The sequence below is a fragment of the Nyctibius grandis genome, chromosome 1 (genome assembly GCF_013368605.1).
Source record: "Nyctibius grandis isolate bNycGra1 chromosome 1, bNycGra1.pri, whole genome shotgun sequence".
NCBI lineage: Eukaryota > Metazoa > Chordata > Aves > Nyctibiiformes > Nyctibiidae > Nyctibius > Nyctibius grandis.
In genome coordinates this window covers 55,757,198-55,784,800 of record NC_090658.1, presented here as the reverse complement: position 1 = coordinate 55,784,800, position 27,603 = coordinate 55,757,198, and the positions used below count along the sequence as shown (strand labels likewise).

Genomic DNA, 27,603 nt, shown 5'->3' with positions numbered 1-27,603 from the left:
GCAGAGCAAGGATTCAACCCTCTTGACAGTCTGGGGTGAAAGCATGTGTACACCTTTTGAAAAATCACCTATTGCCTTAGAGAATATGTGTATGGTTGTTGATTTTCCAAGATGCGCACCATTGTGCACCCTTGAGAATGGTAAAACTTTCCCTGTGTGAAAGCAGCAACTACATTTACAAAAAGCTGCACATGCCAACTGTGTCAAGAATCTTCACAGTAAAGACTCCCCAAGATAACGCCTGCATGATAGGCAGTTAAATTACATTATGTAAATCGCATGCAAATATATGCACTACATACAATAATTAAAACCTTCCTAAATACATATTTGCAAAATACAATCGATCATGGTCCACGAGATTATAATCTACATTTTTCAAATGAACGGTGCAAAAACTCTGAATATTCACACAGAAGTGAATGATAATAATTTGAAACATAATGACCTATCATTTATCAACTTAGATTCTTTACAGAGTGTCACTCATTCAAAAAAATCCACTGATTCACTAAATAAAAATTGGAAGCCCTTACCAACAATTTGTTCTTGCATAAAATATAAGAACTAATGTGCTACTGTGACTGTGTGCCTTCAGTAATTGTGGATGGGAAGTGAAAAATTGCATATGCAATCTTATGAAACAGAACCTGGCAAGAACAGAAAATTTGCTAAGAAATATGACAAAGCACTTGCAGAAAGTGGCCTTGGGAATTATTTTTAAACTTAGTCTTTCAATTTCTCTCAGAAAATAGCACCTCCTGTAGGACATTAGAGTTCAAACCATGATGGGTACACATAGCTGTCTCAAAGGGAGCAGGTTTAACTGATAAATCATACCAGTCTCTTTCTGAATCATGTTGGTGGTCTCTAGAAATGTCCAGCCCAAGTCCTGAGCAGGTTTGACATGCGCTTCAATCCATAGTCCATGGCAGGATTACAACCCACAGTGACATAGTAGCACTGTGTGAGTTATGAGTCTAAAATCAGTAACTGCACAGTCTGGCACCAAATGCTCCTCTGGTACCTTCTCTTGTGTGTGGGAGATTGTCAAAGCAGCAATCTTCTCTCTCCCTCTTATTTTCCACTGCCCTCCCAGAAGGAGTTTCAATGGTTTTCTCCTCCTGCTTCCAGTTTGCAAAGCTGATGTTGCCATGATGCTTTCAGCTGATTTGAGTCAGGACTGACCTGTGGAGGTCAACAGCTAGGAGAAATCTAAAGGTTGGAGTTCAAGGTACATTTGAGCCCAGCACAGTTTGTGAGGAAAGGGAACAGGAACAAATCTCAGTACCTTGTGATGCCTGCTGCAAAAGACAGGCAGCTTAGGAGGGTGATGACTCCTGTCTATCTCCATCTATGCCTGCAGGAGCAAAACTACTGGCCTAGAAACCCCCTTTTTTTTTTTCTTTTGAGCTGACAAGATCTAGTGAATTTGATTCTTCTGGTTTTAGGGAGATCAGTCAGTGCTTGGCAAGCCTTAGGTTATAGCATGACAGTATACAGCCTTTCAGCCCGTCTTGCCAGCAGTGAGATACAGGCTTATCTGTAGACATGGGACTAATCTCCTAAGATTGCCAGGACTTATAACACATGTAAAAGTAAAACTATGCTTTTTAAGAATTCATGGTTTGGCAACTGAGGAAAGCTCTCCCACCTTTCAATGCAAGTATGTAGTACTGATGAATTAGCAGAATGAATGAAAAATTGCAAAAGTGCAAAAATGGTCTTTTTTTCTCATGTTTGAAATAATGGTCCTTAACAATAACTATTAGCCCCTTTCAGCTGACATTGGTGACCACTGGGATTGACTGATAATGCATAAGCCTAAGGAGGAAAGTCACTTTGCCAGTTGCTGACTTGGAATATTGGACAGTTTCAATTTTCTTTACATGGCATCTTCTGTTTGAGGTATGTGTTACACAGACATTGAATATCTTTGGTAGAGTTCCTCATTGCCAGAGAATACGTCCATCCTCCTTCACAATAAGCTAATTGTGTTTTTTCTTTCCAGTACATCAGGCTGGTAAAATAAAGAATTTTTTTAAGTCTACTCCCAGAAGAGGGCAGCTAAGCAGCCAGCTACAGTACTGTTTGCAAATTACTCTGGGTCTGATTCTGCCACCTGTGCTCATGTCAAGTAGCAATGCTCTCTTTTTTGGTGGACCTGACTATGAAATTATTCCACCTGCCACACTGGTACTTTCTGTGTTGGCCTTATGCTGAGCTCTGATTTTCCATCCGTTCTGCCAGAAGAGCAGGCAGGAGGCCGTCACAGTCGTACAACTCCTGCACGCAGGCAGGAGAATCCGTGCTGGAGTTTCCAGTGGGGTGCTGTCAGAAAAGACTTTTATAAAAAGAGAAAATTGAATTTGTAGGCTTCCAGGTCTGACCAGCTCTGGAAATTCAGAGCATTGGCATTTATCTGAAACAAATAATAAATTATTTAAACTCCACTTATCACTATTTAGGGGTTTGTAGCATTTTGAAATGCTTCTAAATAAGCAGTGTCTGACCACCACACAGAAAGATGGTTTTGCAACGAGTGCTTTCCAAGGAAATTGTCCAGCCTTTTATTTATATAATCCAGCATACAATAATTGTCCTTAAAGATAAAGATATGGACATATGTAACAAAACTGACATGGCACTTTATTGAATGTTGAATTCTTTGAGTGGTGCTGTCCTCATATTTAAATCTATTATAAAGTTTAACATAACAGCAGGCCAGCTGGCAGCCTTGAGAGCAATGATAAGAAGGCATTCAGAAACATGTTCTGTGGGGATGTATATCAACATGACAAGGAAAGTATATTGTCATGGGCTTTAGTTTTGTGGAAAGGCAAGAATATATACTGTGATCCTTCTGTGTGACAATTATGGTCACCTGGGGTCTTGCTACCCTAACTGAGTGGGGTATCTGCAGGGAACCTCTGTGAAGGTTGAAAGTTTGAAACTAATGTTTCCAATTTAGATAGGTATAGCTACACATAACATTGGTTTCAAAGTGAATAAAAATATCCACTAGCACAGGAACAGAACCTGTCAAAAAAAAAAGATGGAAATTATTTTAATATAATTGATTTATTTGGTTTTATAATGACAAGAATATCTGCCATAGGCAGAAGGATTATTGCAAAAATAATTCATTTAGCATTTATAAAGGGCTTTTTACTCTTAATTTCTTTTATATATTTTATGACTTGGCCAATACAGAGTAAAAAATAAACCTTATCATGAATGCAAACTTCTTAAGAAAACATTGCGTTAACTAATGCGAAGGGAGTAGAAAAAGCTGGCAATGATGCAGCCCTCCAGACAGGAGTCTAAATCAGTTGCCCTCTACAGCTTTGGTCCACCAGATCAAGCCTTATAAGGGTGCAGGGATCAAACTGCCAGTCAGTGTCCACGACTGACAAATGTGGTTCATTTTGTTTACCTGTGAAAGGATGCTGCCTCCTACAATAATCACAGGGCATGTAGTCTTCATAAACAGCAGCATGTTTTCTTTTTGTGTGTTTGCTTATTTTGAAAAAGCATCTGGAATAGCAATGCTCCGAGTGATGTGCAGGGAAGCAGAGTAGAGCAGAGCTGCTGCTGCTGCATAGTTTAAGAGTTAAGTCCTGAGGAGATGAAAATAGAAAGCCTGATTGCTGGTTGTCTCATCAGCCCTTGTGAAAAGCAGCTGACAGTGTTCATGTTTGGAAGAGGAGAGGAAATTGGAAATCCATTACATTTCTCCTGGTATTTCAGTCACAGGAATATATGTGTCTGCAGTTCAGAATATACAGAGAGGCTAAGATGCTGAAGCCACAATTCAGAAATGTCCATTGTCAAACATTAGCAGAATAATAAACTGCTTAAGAAAAAAAAAGATTTGTTTCTTCAAACTCAGTCTGCTATAATGGGAAACAGGACCTCTGAAGCTAGGTAGCGTAGCTCTGGGTTTTTCCCTTCCTGCTTGGTTTTTCTTTGTGGCTGTATGCTGATATTTGGATTTGGCATCATGAATGTCAGCCGCCAGACTGGGACTTGGACCACGAGTAGCTTGCAGAATATCAGTGACCTTTTTCATTGTGATAAACACCACAAAACCATAAGAAAATCAGTTGGTTCTTTCTCTCCTAAGAGCGAACAGAATGGTTGCTGGTTTAACACCCACACGCTTGTCCCTCCCTCAATGTTTCCATCTTCACACTTTAAACCCTCTCACAGGGCTTCAGATCAACTGTTGCACAAGATACCCAGCACGTTTTGAGGCCAGAAAGTCACACAAAACCCACAATGGACACTCATCAGGGAAGGCAGTTTGGGTGATCGATATTGGGCCACCTCCTGTAATCTGCAGTAAAGGCACTCAGAAAGATGCTTTTGCAGAAAGTGCTACATGTGGTGCTACTTGCTACTCATCAGGATAAAAGAAGGAAAGTAGGTGGAAAGTGCTCTATTCTGACAACAAAAGAATAGTATGTGCCACCCTTTTTTAATGAGATTTTGTTTTTCTGTTGAATCAGCTATTGGTCTTGTGATTCTATCACTGACATGCACACTGTCATCTGGACTTCAGTATTGTGCTGTTGGCCACATTAGAAATGTCAGGTTTTTTAACATTGTCTTCTGGAACGCTAACCATTTATTCATACAGCACTAACAATGCACAGTTCCCAGACAACCCCTTTTTTTTTTCCTTTTTTTTTTTTAATATACACAGTAAAAAGGAATATAGGCAGAGATCATAACAAGATCATAGGTCTCTGATAATCCTCCCACGACTGTTGGTAGGGCTGCATGGCCCCCTTAGGGCAGCTTTCAGCACAGCCAGCCTGCAGCTGCCAGGATGGCAGGGGTCCCCTAAGAGACCAGAGGACTCCTTTTTGCTTCCTTTACTTTACTGAAAGTAGAGCAAAGCTGCCATATGAACTTCAACACGTATGAACTTTTTTTCTCTGATTCCAGTGTCTTTTTTTCACATTTCGCTGCACACAAAACTTATCAGACAAATCCTTAACAATTTGAGGAAGTTGAAGAAAGAATAAAAAACTTTTGGGGCCAGAAAGAGACAAAGAAACATTAGGTGACAATGTGTGTTCCAATTTAGGGGAACTTTTCCATCAGGTGCCCTCAGAGAACTTGAAATACACTTTCTGTGCCTTTGCAGAATTGCTCTGCTTTGCCTTCAGAATGAATGTGGCAATTTTCCAAGCCAAACTTACAGGGGAGAGGAAATAAATCACTCTAATGTTTGGCTGGTAGGAATCCAAGCAGTAGAGAAACTACCTCCTTTCTAGAAAGTCTTGTAAAAAATGGCAAGGTTTACTTGATCTTTTCGACTCACTAATGTTTCTGCCTGAGTCTACAGTTTGCAAGCCATAAACATTGTGACAAATAATGAAGTAATCATGCAATTAGGACTCAATTACTTATGCTGTAAGAGTGACCTCTTGCTTGTTTTTCCCCCACATAAGAAGAAATAAATATTGTGTCTTTTTCTCCCCTCTGGTGCTAGTTTATGTCTTGAATTCTGTGAAATTCAGAAAGTTCTTTCTCCTGGTTTTACCTTTGCAGGGTTATCTAGACAGTGGTTTGTTGTGAGGCAATCAGGGTGCATGGTACATTTTACTAGTTGCCCTCGGCATATGGACAAGTGAGGAGTGGGGGGATGCAGAGAGGATGAGCTATGGCTTCTTTCCCTCTCCAAAACTCAAGGCAATCTAGTGGGGCAGGGAGCAGGGATGGACAAATTGTGTCTTTTGAACTCTGTGCACTCCTGCGGCAATTCAAGAGCAGCTGTCAGGCCAAGGCTGTGGCATGTGGTTATCATTCAGGCCACATTGGTACAAGGGCAGGACCTGAATAACCCACATCACTGGCTGTAGGAAGAAGTGATCCAGCAGATGCTGCCTGGTTTAGACTGGCAGAGAGAGTCACTTTGGGATACCACATCATGCCCACTCCTGTTCCACAGCAGGACTCCTCAGCCACCGCTGTCTCCCTCCTGTGAACTACTTGCTGCGCCTCCCCTTGCTCTCCACTCTCATACCACATGTGAGATGCAATGTGCCTACACGTGTATCTCATGCTTCCTGGCTATATGAAGGTATTGGTCAGTGGTTTATAAGATCAGAAATTCTGGGCAGTTCAACTGCAAGGCTTTGGCAAAGGGGGAAACCAAGAAGAAATCCTGGCTCAAAGCTGCCATGTAGTGCCATCTTAAAGTATAGCTTTGTGGGTCCCCGGGCCCAGGCTGAAAGGAATCTATTGATCACTCAGTCGGTGGGCTGCCAGATGTCCCATGTCTGAAATAACTTGCTGCAATAGAGGCCTGTGTCACGTGTCCCATATGGACAGCTGCAGCAGTTAATGTGAACATCAGCTAAACCATTGCAGCCGTTTAGTCTGATGGGCGGGGACCAAAGACTCGCAAGTGCCCAATGCACAGTAACTTTGCACCTGTTTGACTAGGGCTGTGACAGAGCTTGCTACTTCAAATCTTGTCTGTTTTCCATTGTGGAGTCCCAGGCACGTCTATGCTGAGTATCTCATAAATGCCCTCAGCTGGTACAGTCTGCGCCCCGATGCTCTTCTCAAGGCTGTGTGTAAGAGGCTCCTAACAAGGACCTTCTTTCAGTCTGTCTGGAGTTCAGATGCAAGGCTCTTTTGGGTGAAACAGAGACTTCTCTCTTAGTGGTCAGTTGCATTTTCCTCTTGAGCTCTTTGCTGCTGGAAGTGCCTCATCTGTCTGCTTTTCACAGCAACAGTGCCACTGATTTGGTTCTGAGTAGACAGAACTAGATCTGAGGTGCCAGAATAATTTATTTCTCTCATGACATGGCCAGCATATTATAATTGAGCAATGGCTGACTTATATTTGCAGTTAAATTGGACCATAATAGCACTGTTCTTAGGGGACCCTAATAAGAACTGGACAATGACACTAAATCAATGGACTTCTTGTTACAAGAACTAAACTAAAAGTCAGATGCTAAGCCCAATGGACTTTATTTAAACCTGTTAAAATAAATTTTCCATGAAAGAATGTTGTCAGGAAAGAGTTTTATCTTCAGGTTTTTAGAAGTACCTCTTACATGAATAAACAGAGAAGTAAAATAGAAAGCCATTGTTTGGTAAAAAAAAAAAAAAAGGGTAAAAAAAAAAAGGGTAAAAAAAAGCATGTTATCACAAATCTCATGCAGTGTGAGAATAGCATGTGGTTTTCTTTTTAGTTTGGTTAACTTTATCGAGTATTATTATTGCATTCTCTTCCAACACAATGCATTTCTCACTTTATGTTTGATTTGAATTACTCTTCTAGCTGTAAGATCCCTGCATGCTGAGATCTCTTCTGCAAAACACACAGGATCCTGGCTCAGTTTCCTTTCCATTGATATTAATTCTTTCAGTTTTCACCCCTTACAGGACAGCGTAAATAAGGCAGAATCTCTTCAGTTATAAAGACATCACACCAGAAGCTATGCCCAAAAACCCTTTCCAGAGCGACAAGGATAAATCCTCATCATTCCAGATGAGTTAATGAGGACTCTGCATGAAATCAGTCAGACTGATCATTACAAGTCTCCATCACTGTCCTTTCTTCTTTCCCTCTCTGCCTGAATTTTAGACGTACCTTTAGATTGCTCCTTAATCAGTTGCTTCCAAGGGTGCTGGCCTGCCTTTGGCTGGTTGCTTTTTCAAAACAAGCTTCCTGTCTTTGTGTAACAAGTGGGTTTTTGCCTCTTTTCAGTGACGGTTGGGCAGACAGAGATGAAGTCATTGAAGGTTACGAACCTGAAGCAAATGGAGGCATCACTATCAAACTGCAGTCTCCAGAGGTCTTGTCGTTTGATGACTACTATCTGAAGCTGCATCTGGACACCAACACCCGCAACCCCTGGTTTCCCGAGTTCTGGCAGCACAGATTTCAGTGCCGCATCCCGGGGCACCCACTAGAGAATCCCAACTTCCAGAAGAACTGCACTGGTAACCTGTCAACTATCTTCCTGCTTGAATCTGTGCTCTGGCAAAAAAAAAGTCTTTGGGTTTTTTGCTTTTTTTTTGTCTTTTTTAAATGTATAAATCACCAGTGAAAAGTTCCAACCTCAAATTGCACAGGTATAAATCCCAGCTGTGGCAGGAGTGTGTCTGGAACTGGTTGCACAACCTCCTCTCAATTTAGTTCTGCTCTCTTATAGAGTGACTCGTTCCCTTTTCATGTTTTAGGGCTATGCTGAGGCTAACATGAGTGTCCAAATTTGTAATATGGCTTGTAAAAAATAAGTAACCATTAAATTTTAACAAAAATAGGAACAAATTTAAACTTTTTTTCCTCAAAGACAGCTTTTCTGATCAGCTGAATAATCAGGAAATTCACAGAAAATACTATGGCAGAAAACAAATTCTAAGGAAAATTGACGAGTCTTAAAATTGGCCAGTCATCTGCTTCACCCTTTCTTTTCTTCACTCATTAAAACATTTATAGTTTGTTTCCACTACATGGCACTCGTATAAAAAACACACTGTCCTACAGATAGAAGTAACTCTTACCTCATAGCAAGAGAAGTGTATCTGTGCATAGACAGGTTTTCTCTTCCATGACAGAATCTGAGAAAATAAACTAAAATTTTTCAGTAAGATTAAGTTTATTAGTAAATTGAGTGAGAGGTAAACACTTTTCTGTAGAATACATGCTGAATAATTTTTGCAAATATTTTTTTGCAGTTTGTAAATATTTTGTTTCTAGTGAAAAGGGTATATTCTGATAGTAAGGAAGTTGCTCTCTTAGAAACAAAACTAATGAAGCCTGGCTTCCCATGGATTTGTGTCCCATTCTTTATGTCTCCACTTCTTCTGTCCTGTAGCAGTAATGTCATTTGGTCTTCATGTGCTGCCTGAGATGAATTCCCATAGTGTTTCTAGTTCTTTCCTTCTCCATCAGTAACACTTCTTAACAACACCTTCTACATTACCATTTGTTTCCCCCCAGTTCTCTTATTAACAGCTGAGACATATCACCAGATACTGTCACTGACTCAAAACTGGCCTGATGTGCTGACTGGCAGACAGGCTGGCCCATCTGGGTGCTAAGGGGCTAATGGCAAGCCACACGGGCTAAATAAATGTTATTTATGCTGACATCTTTTCCTCAAAGGAATCATTAACTTTGGACTCTACCAAAATGTTGATTTATGGTATATATATTTAACTGGTTTTGAGACTGCTTCAGCCCAGACAAAGGAGTTAATATAGGACAAAAAGGGCAGAAATTACTTAGGGGAGTTTGAATGATGGATGCACAGTGCAAATGCATAGCCTTCTTTCTTAAGAAAAGAAGCTTAAAATTGCATTGTTCTGGTCATTCCATTCACATAAATAGATTTCATGCTGATACTCTATAAAAAGTCTCGTTTCTGAGGAAATCTCAGCAGTTGTTGTAAACACGGGTAGTTTGTTATCCAGCCTCTGTTTGGTTATGAAACGAAAATCTTTAGTCTAAACCAGCATAGTCATTCTTCATCTGCTGCATCAAAGGCAAATACCAGGTGGCGAGTTCAAAACGTCCAAGATGGGATACTTCTGCACAGAACGTGTAGCTGAGTTTTCAGACAGTGGTTGCTGTAGACTCTAAAATTGTACTTGAGCCAAAAAAGCAGTTAAACAAATTCATGGAAGAAAACCAGTAAGGGCAGTTTTATGGAAAAAGAAAAACAAACCACCCCAAACTGTCTCACAACATCCCAGGGCTGAAGCCACAGGACACTAGAGAGGGTGCTGCAGAGGTACCATTACATGCCTTCCCTGGTGTTCTGTGCTTCTCAAGGTGTCAGGTGTCAGAGACAGGAACCACTATGTTCTGATCATACTAGTGAAACACAAAAAACATTTGTCTACATTGGTAGACTCTGACAGTTAATAGTCACAATTCAGGCACTCAAAGGTCTTTCCTTCCTCTAAAAAGCTGAAAGTTTTTGCATGAAGCCTCAAAATGTGCAATACTTTTTAGGCTTTGCTGAAAAGCAATCGGCTCTTAAATTTGGTGGTGACCACTGATAACCCTTGGGCTTGGGCTTATCACACACAACTAAGTTCATAAATGTCCCAAACCACCAAAGGGAAGTACCATAAGGTATCTATTCCCAGTAATGGCATACCTACAGAATCAAGAGACCTACATGTCCCCAGTGAGTCTGGGGGCAAGAAAATACCATATTTATTTTTCTTTAACTGTACAGAGCTGACTGGTGACTGTCTGGCACCACCAGAGCTTTCTGCACACATATCTTTATCTGACCTTTCTGCAAGGTTAAGAATGTCACTTCAAATACTAACACCTTCAGACTTGCTGGTGGAGCCTTTCTCTCCAAGGAGGTCTAGTATGACAGTACCATATGTCATCTGGGCAAGAACAACCCCATGTACCAGTACAAGTTGGGGGCAGACCTGTTGGAGAGCAGCGCAGGGGAAACGGACCTGGGGGTCCTAGTGGACAACAGGATGACCATGAGCCAGCAGTGTGCCCTTGTGGCCAAGAAGGTCAATGGCATCCTGGGGTGTATTAGAAGGGGTGGGGTTAGCAGGTCAAGAGAGGTTCTCCTCCCCCTCTACTCTGCCCTGGTGAGGCCGCATCTGGAGTATTGTGTCCAGTTCTGGGCCCCTCAGTTCAAGAAGGACAGGGAACTGCTAGAGAGAGTCCAGCGCAGAGCCACGAAGATAAGATTAAGGGAGTGGAACATCTCCCTTATGAGGAGAGGCTGAGGGAGCTGGGTCTCTTTAGCTTAGAGAAGAGGAGACTGAGGGGTGACCTCATTAATGTTTATAAATATGTAAAGGGCAAGTGTCATGAGGATGGAGCCAGGCTCTTCTCAGTGACATCCCTTGACAGGACAAGGGGCAATGGGTGCAAGCTGGAACACAGGAGGTTCCACATAAATATGAGGAAAAACTTCTTTACGGTGAGGGTGACCGAACACTGTAACAGGCTGCCCAGAGAGGCTGTGGAGTCTCCTTCTCTGGAGACATTCAAAACCCGCCTGGACGCGTTCGTGTGTGATATGGTCTAGGCAATCCTGCTCCGGCAGGGGGATTGGACTAGATGATCTTTCGAGGTCCCTTCCAATCCCTAACATTCTGTTATTCTGTGATTCTGTGATACCAAGAAACTGTATCATAGGTTTGGATACAGGCCTTTTCATAAACTCTCTGTAAAAAAAAGAGTCTGCATTGCCTCTTCCCTCCTTCACAAAGTATCTCCATGCACAAATTTGAAGGAAAGAATCCATGCTGCTCAATAGATAATAAGCACTAATATTTGAAATCTATTAAAAGTGCCAATAGATGAAGTTCTGACTTCTTTGTGGTACTACAAATCTAAGTACTGCTGCTACTACTGCATCACCGCAGGAAAGTTATCAGTATTCAATACTTGTATCAAGTGCCTTAACTCCATTATATCTAAGAGCTTTCACTCTTAGCTCACAGTATTCCATCAATATTTCTGTAACAAGGTACATAGGGTCCTGCATTATGGAAAAAGCTCAGTCCCCTGCAGTCCCAGGAGTCCATGCACATTATTAGCATGCATTGTGACTATCTCTGGGTCCTGATCTGTTCTGTATTCCAGAACTGGTACTCCTTACTGAGAACAAAGCACACCCATACTTTTGCATAGACAGAAATTGATTCAAATGCAGTAGACTGCTCAAGTTCATCATCTTTCATGTCTGGAGAGTTAACATCTCAGGAAACTATCTAGTGAAAAAGAAAACCAAGGACAAAAATACTTGTGATATTTAGGGGAGCATTATGTATTTGTATTTACCCAGCAGTGGGTTGCCTAGGAGCAGCCAGAAACAAAAAAAAAGAAAAGGCAGTGGTGTTCTCTGACTACCTCATGAAAAAAGATTCAGAATACTTGGACCTATCCATTTTGAAAAGGAGATTAATTACAAAGTTTATATTTGAGAGTCTTCAATTACTGCCTGCCCAGTATAATTTGCTCGTATCAACCTAATCACTTTACTGAGTGATTGCCACTGGAATGTGAAGTTCGATTTTTAGCATTCATGGATAGGCAAGGACTTCTCAAGCAATTACAGCTGCTGCATTTGCAATTTCTCACACCCTGTTACTGTTGAGTCAGCACTAGCTTGGGATTGCAGGCTCTCTGTGAAGCAAGGGAAAGTCATTTCCTAGAAATTCCCCTTCTCTGATGACAGGAATTACTGCTTGAATTCCCTCATTCAGTCCCTGAGAAGACTGATGTTGTCCTTCAGGAATTCTCATGTTACACTGGACTCTGAATGTACATGTGTATTTTGGGGGGAAAAATGTCTGTCTGGCCTAAGCACTACTGGAAGGAAGCAAGTCCAAGTGTGTTCTACTTTGTGAAGTCTGTGGGATGCCTAACAACTGGCCACATTTTCAGAACAGCTTATCTGGATGTACTAGGACTATATGGTAGTAGCACCAATTCATGGGATGAGAAGACAATCATTGAGAGTTTTGCAGTGACTGCTCTTTTGGATCATCCCTTCTTGCAAAAATTAAACAACTTTTCCCACTTGGGTGGCAGCCAAATGAGTGGGAGCTATTTTTGACTCATTCTTTGTTAATGTAGCCAAATGCCTCTCATAAGGGAATGCCTCTATCCCTCTCTCTTCCCTCCCTTTCTTTCTCTCCCCGCTATTGGAGATGTCCTTCCTCAACCCAATAGGATTCAAGTCTAGAAATTGTCTTATATGTAGATGTATTGGATCTGGCTGGGATGGAGTTCTCTTTCCCTATAGCAGCCCTCATACTGCTGTGCTTCCTATTGCTAGCTAGAAAGGTGTTGATAACACACCAGTGTTTTGGCCACTGCTGAGCAGTGCTTGCACAGCATCAAGGCTGTCTCTCCACCTGTCACCCCCTCCTCAAAGGCCAGTAGGCTGGGAGTGGGCAAGAGGTTGGGAGGGAACACAGCTAGGACAGCTGACCCAAACTGACTAAAGTTTCCCTACCATATGATGTTGTGATCAGCAATAAAAGCTAAGAGAAAGGGGGAGGTGAGGAGGAGGGGGGCATATGTTATTAAGGCGTTTTTCTTCCAAAGCAACCACTACGTACTGGGACCTGACTTCCCAGGAAGTGGCTGGATGTTGCCTACTGATGGAAGTAGAGAATAAATCTTTTTGTTCTCCTTTGCTTCCGTGCATGGCCTTTGCATTTCTTTATTAAATTGCCTTTATCTTGACCCATGAGTTTTCAATTTTATTTTCTCTCCCCTGTCCTGCTGAGGAGGGGGAGTGAGAGAGTGGCTTGATGGGCACCTGCCAGCCAGCCAAGGTCAATCCACCACAGTAGAAAAGAGCTATTTGTATGTGATCATTCTGCTATAGTTTCCTTGATATCTAGCAGGCCAAAATCACTTCCAGTGCAGAGTTATTCTTCTTAAACTGTCCATGCCACTAAGGTACTTTCAATGTTTTCCATGTAGTAGCTACATTCTTTAGGAAACAAGGCATGTCCTGCAACTCCACACAGACCCCCGACTCATCGCAGGGTTCAGAACTTCACACCATTCTCCATGACCTTCAGATGAAAAGTCAAAACAGAGCGGACCGTTTTAACACTTACAGAAAAAAGCTGTTTCTGAATTTGAGATACTAAGACGCTACCTAAATCAAGATGGACGTGACACTAAGTTCCCTTAACACACAACCTCAGGCACTGCCCCAAGCAACAGTCACAACTTGTCTCAGTTCACCAGACAACTCAACTTTTTCCATATTTTGGAGATTGTACAGAGATTGTACACTGACAGCAAGATTAGATGATAGATTGTGTATGTCAGGCAATAGAGTTCAGATATCCTTCCAACAGTTCTGTAGGATGTTTTCTCCTCCCTGATCTTATAGAAATAGCCAGAATGGAAGTGTTTTTCTCCCCACAAAACTACAGTGACAAATATTTCTCCGTTGGAATTGGTGAGCCCACACAGGCCAGAGTTAAATGCAAGTCACACGCAGAAATGGTGTAGAACTCAGGGCAGTGCAAACACTTGAATGGAGATCTAACTGCTCTTTTACAGAATGCCTTATTCACCTCCTGGCAGATAATACAATGGCTGTAGTTTATGTAAACCGAGTGGGATGAGTACTTCTCTGTGCCACAAGAGACAGTTATGAAATTGGTTATGGAACTGATGCAAACGTCAGATTATGCTCACAGCAGTTCATCTGCTGGGACAACAAAACACATTGGCAGGCAATCAGTACAGACATTTTTCAACAGAGCATTAAGTGGAACAAAGTGGGCAATTCATGATTCATTCATCGATTCAATTGATCTTTGAGGAGAAGGGTTATTTTTCAGTGAACGTATTTATGGCAGACAAGAAAAAGAAATGTAGATTTTTTTTTGTCCAAAGGAGGTCACAGTCCAAGTTCCCTGTAGGGTGCTTACTCACACCTTGGTCATGCCATAACAATTGCTTTATCTGCTAATTCCTGTCTCGGTTCAAGAAAACTACAATCAGTCTGGGTGCAGCCAGTGCTTCTGGAGTGAGCTTGACTTGTTTTCCTCTAGTTAAGATTTCTCTGAAAAGCATCCCTAAGTGTTTGCCACCATTATGACCCACTCATTAAAAAGTAACTGGTTTTATCTCATCCAGACATAGAGTCCTTATAGTTTTAGTGAGGTTGGGTTTTTTTCTGACATAGGATAATAATGTCTTTTTAGAAGATGTACAGAACCTTTACTCACATCTGTTGTGATGTTTGTTTTCCTGTATTTGTCTGTGAAGTTTTCCTTCATTGTATATGTTGCACCAGATAGGAAGACAGACGACTGATGACTGACCTATTACCATCCTCAGACAGTTTTGTACTTGACTAATGCATCTTTCAGACTACATCCAGTCCACCAGTAATGTAGTTTAGAGCTTCTCTTAATGAAGGAATTCTTTCTCAAGACCCATCTTAGTTTTGGTGAATTTATATGAGATAACATGGGGCCCTCATTTTCTCATATCAGTGGACAAAGCACTCCAGGATGTGTACTGTTTTTTTTCTACAATTTGCTGAAAGGGTGAATGCATTTCCGGTGAGAATGATCTGAGTGGTTTTCAGAGTGTTTAAGGTTATGTTGTGAGCTGGACAAATTAGATCCAGCAGACATTATTAGGGCTCATTCTGGTGTGCCAGAGGTGTTTGTAGGTGCTTCTCTGAGAACATCCCTTTAATCTCAACATCTACAAGGCTCCCCCATGGAGCACCTGTCCCACGAGACTTTGCATCAGCAGAAGCACCTGCAGTAGGAGCTACTTTCACTACGGTATGTCAGAAAAATTAAATATAAGACAATAGCCTGAGTGCATGCTCTGCCAGGTCAGTCACTGCTTGTAAATAGCCGCTGCAGTATATAGGAGACACATTCATAAGCTTTTGAAGAAGGAATTAAGCTATTGACATGCCATGACTTCTTCAACATGTATTATACCTTGTGTATCCTGCAACTCACTCTCCCTAACCCCTGCTTTGTATTCCCATTATATACTTAGGTCCCTGCAGCAGAGAAGGGGCTGAGTTCTGTGTCACTCTCTTTGTCCTCAGTCCTGAGCCAGGAGATCCTACGACTCATCCCACAGTAGTGATCAAAACTGATCTCAATTTCATGAGCACCTGGAATGAAGCCTATTAGGGACAACTTGTCTGAAAGAACTCAGTTGCTGAACTTTTTGTTCAAGGCTTTTTTACAGTAGATAAAACAGGAGAGCTGTAGTCTCATTTTATTTCCCAGACAAGGTTACCAACAGCTTTTAAGGTTTAAAGAAAAGGAAGATTATTAATGTGCTTATCTGTGAAAAATCATATGAATTATTCAGAGATGACATTATCTATAGCTAGGTTTTTGTTCATTTGCTTCTAGCTTCTTATTTCAGTGTTTGGAAGAAAACAGCTACATTTATCTAATATTTTATATTTCCAAAAATAATTTTAAACCGGGCTGTCAATCAAAATACAATAACAATAAATATTTTTCTTCTTTTGGGATCCATGAAAAAATGAGATCGTCATCAAATAAAGGAAAGAAGCAGTATACATATACCTTTGTAAACAGCATAGAAGACAGTTTACAGAACATATACATATTACAGAAGGATATGACAAAAGTTTTCTGAATCTAATATTTACACCTACATTTTCCGTTGTGGGTTTTAACAGTCAAAGCTTCCCCTTCTGGGATTAAAACAATCCTTGGGTAGGCTTGTGACATTCAGCCTTCTCCATTACATGAGTAAACCGATGGTGCTGCAAAGGAACAGGACACATGAATCACGCTCCCTTGTGCCTCCTCAGGGCTCCTGTCTCCTGTGCCTGGAGAGCAACGGGGCACTCCTGACCGCTCAGACTGTCACGGGTGCTTTGAACTTCCATCGGGAGCATGGTGAGGACAAAAGCACACAATTAAAATTAATTGGCTTGTTTCTAGAAATCCATTGTTTGTGCAGGTCACACATGAGAACAATTAGCCTAGATATAAGCATTTAACCAAATCAGTAAGTAAACCAGATGAAATAACGCAGGTAACTCATCTGAAAACAAGGCCAACTGCCTTCTGTCAGCCCTCCTGGTCTTTTATTAGATCATATCTTCCCTTTCCTCATTTACCTGTAGGTGGAAAGTTTTTAAAATCAGCTTGCAATTTTACAAGCTGTCATTACTGGCAGCATTACCCCATAAATATGGGTGCAAAGGAGATACAGTAGAGTCTAACGTGTGTAGGTACAAACACACACTCACACATGTCTAGCTGCAGCCCAGAGGTACCCTTTGTGCACAAGGGTATTTTCTGAAAAATAGCCAACAGAGTTCTTAAAATAAATGGGTTCCTTTTAATAGATCCTGGGCTAGCAGTGGCCTAAGGAACAATAAATTATGAGCCTGAGTAGTAAAACTTGAACCATACAAACCACAAACTTTCCTACTCAGAATACGCTGTATTGGTATCCATAGAGAAGATAATCTGATGGAAGGTGTGTGCTGCAAAGAGTAGCACTGCCAGAATAAACTTCTGCTTTCCCACTCATACTGGGAGATCTGGGGGAATGCAGAAGTCTGCTAGTGTGGAGGGAACTAGGGAAAAATAATGAAAACAGCTACTGCAGCTAAGCTGGGCTGCTGGCTGAGCCAGAGAGGGCCACTGCAGCATGGCAAGGTGCGAGAGAAGATGATTTCCAAAGTTTTCCTTCAGCTCAGATTTTTGAGATTCATATAATATGGAGGAACCTGCAAGTTCAAATCTTAAATTTAGCTCTGGATTCAGGCTCAGCTCCATAGGGATAGAAAATCAGGGCTGTTCTCTTCAAAGCAATAGCACTCTGCACATCATACTATGCAGTGTACTGTCTACTTTCTGCAAAGGCCAGTTTACTCTGCCTGTTTTTCCAGGTTTATTTTGTCTAAAAATTCACATCGCAAGGGCTCATTTTCATGTGAGATCTCAAGTACTTCAGTAATTTGGGTTTGGCTGGGCTGGCCCTTTTTTCTTCTGCATTGTCACATTTGGCTACACCCAGGAAAAAAGGTGTGCTAAAATGAATGCTTTTAAAATTCTTTCAGTTCTGAAGGAATCCTGCTTCTGTTTTTCTGTTGAATTTAATCTATGAATAAAGATTAGGACCACTTATTTTATCTTCTGATTTGCTTATCTCTAGTTCATCAGCGATGCATTGTCCTCATGCAGACGTCATTCAGAAGCTTCTAATCTTAGCTTATCACAGAATCTTTTCTGTGATACTGTACTTGATCACAGCTCTGGGCATATGTCCAGTTAAGGGGAAGATAAAGTGGATCTTTGTGATCTGTGTATTTGCGATTAATGTATTGCGTACTGCTAGGGTTACAAGGGAATATTTGGATCCTCCTAACAATCATTTGAAAACTACACTTAAAACAAAAACTGTGAGCGTGCTCTGGTAAATTATAACATAGTCCAACTGGGCACTAGTTAGGGTGGCTGAGGCCATTTTACTCATGAGCTCCAGAGCAGCTGCAGCAGCTGTCTTTGATACTGGGAAGCGAGAGGAGTCTCTGAGAGCAACTGCATGGCTGCCATGTAGTCTGGGCACACAGCGATTACTCACGTTGCCTGTGTGGAAGCCACCCCATCGGCATGCAGCCATGTGGTTCCAGGAGGCTAGTCCTTCAAACAGAAGGTTTCTTGTGTGAGGATATGGTCTATTTAAAAAAAAAAAAAAAACAAAACCACAAAAACAGCAGTAAACTTGGCAAAGGAGGAATGTAGAGGGAGCTATATTTCTGCAGAAGTGAGACACATTGGTGTTCACATTGATTTATACTCAGGCAGCCAATGCTAGTGCTCCTAATACCACCTTAACATTAAGAACAGAAGTGAGGAAGAAGTGGTGTCTTCTTTTATAATAATAATAAAAGAAAAAAACCCCACACTAGTACTGGCTGATGGGTGGTACACTGTCATGCAAGAATTCTGACACCCATCTTAAATCGATACTGTTTTAAAGCATGATAAATATTAGATATCTTTCCTGACTGTTCTTCAGACTCATACAGAACCACTGGAATTTGAAATAGGAAAAGACCAATTAAGCCAGCTAGTCTGTGCCTGCCAGCCATGGGCTGGTATCCTACCACGAGGGGCGTACTTGGTCCAATGTTATCATGAGATATTGACTCATACCTTTGAAGTCCTCAGGATCTTATGCCCATACGCTGACAACCATGAGCTTAGATGTTTACATGTGTAGATCAATGAACGGAGAACAGTTAATGTGATTTGTTCCATTTGCTGTCTCCATGCCAGATAGGAGCACAGATCTCCAGAGAGGATAGGTTAATGAATATGTGTATTTTATTATTTTCACCATATTTTTCCAAACTAATCTAAAGACCCTGACTAATAGTTTTGGGTGTAGTACTGATGCCAAATGTTTAACACATACTGAGACTAGATTTCTGTAAACTTCTTTGCCCCATTTGGTGGTAATACATTCTATGTTTAATATGAAGGTTGCTTATTTTCAACTCTGAACCAGCATTTTCTGATGAAGATGCCCAAAATTAGTCTCCTGAAGTGCATGCTCTGAGACCTAGATAAATTGGCCTGATTTTTAAGTGTACTGATCTCCCGTAATTCCCATGGAAGTCAACAGCAGCTAGAGAAGTTCAGGTATTAATCAAGTCAATTAATTAGCTGCCTGAATATGTATTCAGGTTCCTAATTTAAGCATCTAAGGTGGTTAATGTTCTGAAAGCTGCAGCACAATTACTGAGTTCTGTCTCTTTCTTTGAGATAAACTCCCAGGCTTCACATGAAAAGTATGACACTTGAAATCAAATCAGTCCAATTTCCTGTGCTTTTCATTTTTCCATCATTGTGTGTTATAATAGGATATCTGTAAGGGTATCTTCTGACAACATCTTTTTTTTTAATTAAGAGGGAAAAGTGTGATTAACGCTAGTCAAATAAAATTAAAATCTGCAAAAATGTGTTTAAATTTGTAAATATATTCGATTTTAGGTGTGTTCATTCCTGTCTCATTATCTGCTAGACTTGTTCCAAATAACAGATCTGTTAAGAATAGGAGTTCTAAATATGTCTTTAATGAAGTGTGTGAATAAGGCAGCAAGGTTACACAGTTATCTGAGGGAGAGGGGAAGACTGAAGGTTGGGTTTTCTTTCTTTTTAATTGTTTCTCCACAGGTGTTCAGGTCATGTAGAAAATGGGCTCTGTGGAATCCTGTCCTTGGAGAGACTGGGTCAGGATCCAGGATGGCACTGCAGGAAGGCTGTAAAGAAAGGAAGAGAAGCAGGCACATCCAAGGTTTCTGTGATAATAACCAATCACATTAAAATGGTGCCTGAGGCTTGGGAGCACGGGCACTTGTGGGACCCTGCAGACTCTGAGAGAGAGGATCAGCGATAGACAGATAGTTTATTGTTAAACTGGGAGTGACAGAAGAAGCTACAGGACACACAGTAAGAACAAAAAATTTAATTCCCTGTTGTCATATTCCCAAGAAAGGGGACAGAAGAAAAGAAGAGAGAATAATTTAAAAAAGGAAAGAATTGAAGTCAAAGAATAAATCGGGACTGTGGGATTGTGATGCTAGATCAGAGTACAGTCTATGACCAGGATGAGACAGGGCAAAAGCCCTCCTTCCATTCACCCTGTTTGTGAATCTTCCATTAAAATAATTGTGCTATTGCCTATGTCCTTTAAATGCAAAAGCTGAACTTGACTGTTCAAATGCCATTGTCAGCATTAAATTTTAGTCAGCTAATGAAATAATAAGATGGATTTCAAATGCTATATCGGGATTTGAAATCAGTGTCTGCTGATTACATGTACAAACTATTCAATCAAGGAACAAAAAAAAATCAGCTGGCGTATTTTATTCCTGTTTATAAGATGAAATATTCATTTCTAATTAAAATAGGAGCTGAGAAATAATGTCTTGCTGCAGAAGTTAAATAATAATTTCAAATAAATGATAGAATATGTTGTGGTCATTTTGCAGGCAGTTTGTACACAGTCCAGCTTTTAAGAAAAACAAATTAATCATCATCATTATTTGTCAAGCTCTCATAATAATTACTCTCTAAGAAAGGCACTGGAATCACTTCAGATTATCTATCTTCTATGTTGCCTGTTTCTAGAATGAATATGTCATTTAACATCCTAACTATCTGAATAAGAGTAGATTTTTTTAAGCCTAAACCTCTTCCGGCTTGATGGATTCCCCAAGTTCAGAATCACAAGCAGAGTTTTACAGATGTCTAGTTTTAAGCCTTGAATATTACGTTTGGATATTTGACCATAGGTACTCATAAGCTGCTGTCATTCCATGCCAGATTCCTGGTCAGTTCCATGAGTCTTTCAATATGTGATCACAGTATTTTATTCGGGGACGAATTTCCATAAGCTGGAAGGGCCAAATGTTGATTTTTTTTATGATCATCAAGTAGGTTAAATATCTTTACAGCTTACTCTCTTCATGATGGAGTTAATTCCAAACATCTTCACTGGAAGGTGCATAATGATGAACGTTCATAATTTTATGGACATTATGGCAGTTAGTATAGTCCCAATTTGGTGCATGAATGCAGCCATGAAAAGAATGACACATAAATACAAAGTCATGTTTCTTTTCAAACCATTTGAACTGATACTGAACTGTGTTTGCCTGGGAGTCCAAGATACAGAAATTGATTTATCTCAAATAGTGACAGTTATTTTCCTCTATTGTTTTCCAGTCTATTAATTCCAAAGGATGGGAATTAAGATAATAACCAAAATGAGGCAATCAATAACCTTAAAACTTAACCTTTTGGTTATGTTTCTTCACTGGTGGACATTCTGTGAATTGTTTTTCTCAAGCTGATCGCATTGCAAGAACACATACAAATATGATGGGTGTGGATCTTTCCTTTTGTTTTGGAGAGAGATGGTTTTTTTACCCTGCACTGAGCTATACTCTGTATATCCTTCAGTTTCTATTTCATTAAAAAACAGCCTTCACTGCAGAGCTATTTCATCATGATCATTCCACTAAAAACTAGGAACAAAGAGAAGCAACGCTAAAATTTCCTGCGAAGACTTTAACAGTTTATAGCAGTGGATGTGTACAGAAGAGGTTTCAAATACCAGCTTGCAGGCTTGTTTAGAGGAGCAAGAATCTCAGCAAATCATACTTGTAGGGCCATAAATCCTAGTTTTTTCCTTAAGTAAAATTCCTTATGAAGGATTTTAGCCCAGTGGGAAGAAACAGAGTCTTCAGGACATAATGTCATCCCCTATAGAAGCTTTATTAGGCTGATGAGCTTCTGTCAAGACATCTGCTATAAGTGGATCTCTCCAGACCTGCATCTAACAGCATGCACCATATACATTAACTTGTAGAAAAAGTTCTCTGCCTGTTATCCAGTTTCCTGCTCTTTTTCCTGTTGCTATGAATAATTTATGTGAACATGTATTCTTGCAACTTTTCAGCTGTGTGATCAGTTTCTTTCAGCTCTTACTGATAGGAATTACAAATGCGTGGGGACAATCTGTGTAGATTGCAAACCTGTGATGGCACAGAGCTACACCTTGCCAGGGGCAGTGTAGTGAAGGAAGAGACAGCCCTCTCTGGGGGTGGCTGGCTTGCAGACGGCTGTGCTGTTAGCTTGGCCCTTAGGTGGTGCATTTTATTTCCCTTTGAGTCCGTTCTTTCACTGCTAGCCAACACAAGAGACAGAGCAGGCAATGCAGATTTATGGAGAAGGGGAAAAGGAACTTTTTCTCCACCAGAGGCCTGTTTTGCACTCACCTGCCTCCCACTCCAGTGACGCAGTGCTGGCAAAGCCACGCTGCCAGCTGCTGCAAAGGCCTCCAGCTTCCCTCTAGCCTCTTCCAAAGGCGGAGAGGGGCTGCAGCATTGCACATCAGCTGGGAGTGTTTGTGAATATATAATATCTCACTCAGATGTGCTCTGTCTGCTCCCCTCAGCGCTGTCATGTACAGACATCAGGCATGCCCAATCTTTGCAATCACTTGAAGCTGCAGCCAGCCTCTGCTTAGCTCCTTTGGGTCACCAGAAAGGAGACATAAGAGGAAAGCTCTGTTTTCTTGGGCACAGGCACATTTGAACACAGCTTTGTCATCTCCCACAGTGTGAGCCTGAGTTATGTGCATTGTCTCTTGGTGTTTACATCTTAAATCTACTTTTCTTGGAATCATACAGTTGTGTGAGTCTAAATGTCCATGGGGAGAGGCAGAAAGGACAGGAAGGGGAGTGAGCTTCAGACTGTGTCTGCTAAGCAAAGTTTGCAGACTGGGAAATACAGGAGCAGTTGGAGATCAGTTTCCTTTTGTTTTGCTCCCAAGTCGTGCGGTGGATGGGCTGGACCTGAGAGTCCAGACTTGGCGCAGGGCTGGCAGCACTGCTCAGTCCCCTTTCTCCTGCCCAGTGCCTAGTGACTCAGACTCTCCCTGCATCTGATTAATGAGTGAGTCAGCAGCTTGTGCAGTCATTTCTCCTCATAATATTTCAGCTTCGCTGTGGCACTGTTGTATTTGTGTATGCCAACCTCATTCCGGAGGCTTTGACACTAAGCTCTTAAAGCCTTAATGTGCTTACATAACATGATATGGAGAACCAAGAAAGTAAATTTAATTAAAATCTTTCCCCACTGCTTCTGACACACAGGGAAAGACACTTCTTTCTGAACACTGAAGAGTAATGTGTCATCCTCACAAAAAACAGACAAGGAAACTGAAGACACTGGTGGTGTATAGTATATCTGAAAAGGGGACTAATCTAAAGTTCAAGTGTTAGACATTTGAAATGAAGGAGAATCAGTGCCTTGACGGCTGAATTCCTGTTTCAGTTTCCTTTAGCCATTGAGTTGATATCTGTGAAAGATATGTTGGTAAAAGTAAGTAAAAAAAACCCAAATCCTTTTAAATTCAATATCAACTTTATTCCAGGAGAAGAAGATTCATTAGTTATTTGACCAGCTTCGCTAGTGAAAATAATTAGATACAAATATTGCTGCAGTCGGCATCCTGTTAATGACTTAGAGAATTCTAGTGCAAATTTTTGAGGGTCTTCTGCTGAATGCTCAGCTTTTGAATGGCTTTCACCTCTCTCTGTAGTTTTATACAAGAATAAAGTACATTAATCCCAATTAAAAAGCAACATTCACCAGTTGTAACAAAGCAGCAGTATCTGGGAGACCCGTAGAGTTCTCCATGCTCAGAAAGAAAATAGCAGGGTATCGCAACTGGTAACTAATTGTATCCTAGCTTTTCATGGAAAAATACATCAAATATAATTGCATGAATTGAATCTCTTTGCTTGGGGAAATAAAAACCATTTGAAGAATGGAAGTGAAGCCTTTCTGATTTAATGACATCCTGAAAATGAAGTCTGAAGCCCTGTGAACTCCATTTATTGCTTCATGAGTACTGTAAGATGTCAAATGGTTATCAGTGTGTTTTGAAATCTGGCATAGAACCTGCATATTGTAAGATATTCCCTCCTTTTAGCTGCCCCAGTGAAAGCTCTGCTTCCTCTCTTCTTGCCAAAAGGCAGAGCAACTTGCAGTCCTACAGAGACTGGTGTATTATTTTCTATAGACTGATGACATGATGCTCAGGGGGCAGTTAAGGAAAGATCCCTTTACTTAAGTAATACATCCTTCCTCACCCTTACCTGACAAGTAGTGGAGCTTCATCCAGTCGAACAAATAGTTCACATACAATGGGCATTGAGTTACCCGTTTTATCTTGTGTCTTTTTGATAGGTCTTCTACCATCCTCCCTATATGTGCTATCTCTCATCTCTTTCAGTGTATCTAGCTGCCTCTTGAACTTGCCTCCCTGCTGCAAAGATGCAGACATCAAAGTAGGAAGTGAAGGAGTAACCATTACACATATGGATGCTTTTGTTTGAAAATGGTATAACTGGTTTCCTGGGAGCAGAAGCCATACAAGAAACAATAATTTACCATGATGGTATTATTTGTGTAGGTTGAATGAAGCATTTATTATGGTCTGTAGAAAATTTTTCAGCCTATCATTCTGTCTCATGAAAATTACAAATTGTTTTTTAATTGAGATTGAAACAAAGCCTCTTTTTTCTGACCCTCTTTTGGCTTGGTAAAACACACACACAAAAATATCATTTTTCCACAAATTATTTGCAGTCACATTAGCTTGCACATAGAGACAGCAAGGTCATTGAGACAGCCCACAACAAGTGAAGCCTGCAGCCCTGATCCACAATTGCTTGTTCTGGTCACCAGATAACATTGCCTGGCCTTTCCCTCACAGGCAGTCAGATAAAGCTGGAATAGCCTGGAAAACAGGCAGTTACTTCTGAAATTACAACTTCAGAAATTCTTGTAGCTGTATATTTAATTGTGGGCTGAAAGAGATGAGTGTTTGGATGTTTTCATATAGAAAAACTGACTTTTACTAATCTGACTTGTTGCCTGTGACTTATTTGGCATAATGAGTGCAGTGGTGTGAACAAAAGTCCTCTTTATACCATCAAGAGGTGAGGATTTCATTCAGCCATACAATATTAATGAACAGAATGCAGTTGTTATTAAGTAGGTGATATGAAGAGAAAAAGCCAGTTAGTGCACAGGTTTTGAACACACCATCATTATACTAATTATGTTTAGAGACATTAAGCATCCAAATAAAAGTGCTCTCATTTTTCTAAGAAGCCAAATACCTAAAATTCCACTGAAATCACAGTAAGCTAAGTCTGTTCGTCACCTTTCATGTGTCATTTAGTTGCAAAATTAATCTTTAGTTAAATAACCTTTAGGGACCCAGATGTGAAACGACTGATCAGTTCAGCACGTTGGCCTTCTGCCCTGCTCCTTGCAAGAACCTATAATGGAAATTTGTTGTGGTCAGAGTTTGTCAGATCTCTAACATGAGACACTGCAAGATATGTGACTTCCATTGTTTACCAAGGACATGCTATGTCACTAGCACATGTCCACACAAACTCATGCAGAGCAAGATGGGCACGTTTGCTCAGAGTTGTTGGGGGTTCTTTCGTTGTTTTTTTTTTTAAATTCAGTTCAGTGGGATGGGACCTACAATGACCATCTAGTCCAACTGCCTGACCACTTCAGGGCTGACCAAAAGTTAAAGCATGTTATTATGGGCATTGTCCAAATGTCTCTCAAACACTGACAGGCTTGGGGCATTGACCACCTCTCTATGAAGCCTGTTACAGGGTTTGACCACCCTGTGGTTAAGGTGGTGTATGTTGGGACTGAAGAAGAGCATAGAATTCTGCCTCCATGATTTCTGCAATGCATATGCACATTTGCTGTGAGCCTGGGTACTGTTCTACCAGTATGGTATAACCCCTGCAGTGCCACCTGGCATTTTGTGGGGGGAGCCCTCTTTACTCTTTGGCATGGCTTTGTGCCAAGTTGTTACACACGCAGCCCAAGTATGGGAGATTTCTTTTATTTCATCTTCCCAGTGAAATTTAGCTTTGATTTTGCTTCCAGAATAATGTTTTTGCTTAAATGAGCACTCATATTGAATATAACCATCAAGGGGGGTGGAACTAGATGATCTTTAAGGTCCCTTCCAACCCAAACCATTCTATGATTCTACGATTCTATGTTGTAACTCACAACAAAGCTAAAATCTCATATGGCCTACCCATGAAGCATATCAATCCCGGGAAGGACCGCTACAAATAAAGAAGGTGGTATCTACAATTTCTAAGAACTTCAGACCTCTGTCAGGACCACCAGAAAAGATAATAGCTCTCATAATAGTTGCTAACTGGACCAAGACAACAAAATCTCTTTTTATGTGATCTTGAATATTCAGCAGATGACAGTAACAAACCATAAAACTATCTGCCTATTCCAGATGAAACATTATCATTTACAAGAATTTTATTCAACAGATTTTGGCTTTTTATTCTAATCAGGAGTCATCTGTGAACAGACTGTGTTCTTTATCAAATGTGTGTGTTTGTTCAAAATTTACAAACTGGCTAGGTATTGATCAGATTCGCCAACCAAAATGTTTTCACATTTCTTTCCATCCCAAATTCCTTCTTGCCCTAGCCTTTCTGAGCACTGCAAATGAGTAATCGTTTGTGCTTAATTTCTTATTGAATATTAACATAGACTTTTTCTATCTTTATACATGAAAGTTAACTCATTTCTAGCCATAATTCTGACGGTGTAGTTTTTCTTAATTTCAGTTTGTCAAGTGGGATTTGCACAAGTACCTGCTCTGCTCTCGAGAACCCTGTTAGCCTCACACTGACTTCACAGCAAAAGCACTAGACTAAATTCATGGTTGCTTTACATTCAGGTTCTTCTAAGTACCTAGCTGAAGCTAATATTAAGTAGATGTGCGGCACATTATGGTAACAGGAAAGGCTCACAGTGAGTTTCATGAAATTTTGGTCTGTCTTCTCTTCCTTCCTCCTCTACTTGGTATTACTTTTAGCAGTGTTGGGAGCATTTTTCAGTTGTGTGCAGCCAGAGTGTGCTGTTTGGGGTTTTTTTTTGTTCATTTTTTTATTTTAGTAGTGTATGTTTGTATATATCCTCTTCCTTTTTCAGCTTTAAGATTGACTGATAGAAACGAAGACTAAAATTAAAACTGTAATAAGAAAAAATGACCCAAACTATTGAGAAACTGTTAAAATGAAATTAGTAAAGTAAGATTTGCATTGCATCCAATACAAAAATAGCTAAGTATGAAATTTAGGACACTTGAATTCTTCAAGGTCATTCAAAAAAGTAACAGCCTAATTTGAATGACTTCAATTAATCCAGTACTCACATAGCTTACAATTTTTCTTTGCTTAGTGAAAGCTAAGGTCCCTAAAATGGGAAAAAAAAAAAACACTAAACCAATCAAAATACTTTTCTGTTTTTGATGTTAATAAACCCTAGTGTTCAAATTAGTCTTTGTAGATCAATGGTATTTTTTCCAAAGGATGAGAGAGGAAGAAAAAATAAAAGTTTCATGGTCCAGAGTTCTGCTTTGCCCTTTGCTACATTTCAAAGACCTACTGAGGAAACTTTACAGAGAAGCCTCATAAC

At 40.5% G+C, this 27,603-nt stretch overlaps 1 protein-coding gene across 3 annotated transcripts in view; it reads left to right on the top strand.

Annotated features, from left to right (window-relative positions):
* Positions 1-27,603, top strand: part of GRM1 (glutamate metabotropic receptor 1) — a 220,941-nt gene that overhangs the window by 138,479 nt on the left and 54,859 nt on the right. For all 3 annotated transcript variants that reach the window (XM_068395764.1, XM_068395779.1, XM_068395773.1), the window contains exon 3: positions 7,739-7,974. In XM_068395764.1, the coding sequence (XP_068251865.1) occupies positions 7,739-7,974 (236 nt within the window). The remainder of the gene's footprint in view (positions 1-7,738; positions 7,975-27,603) is intronic.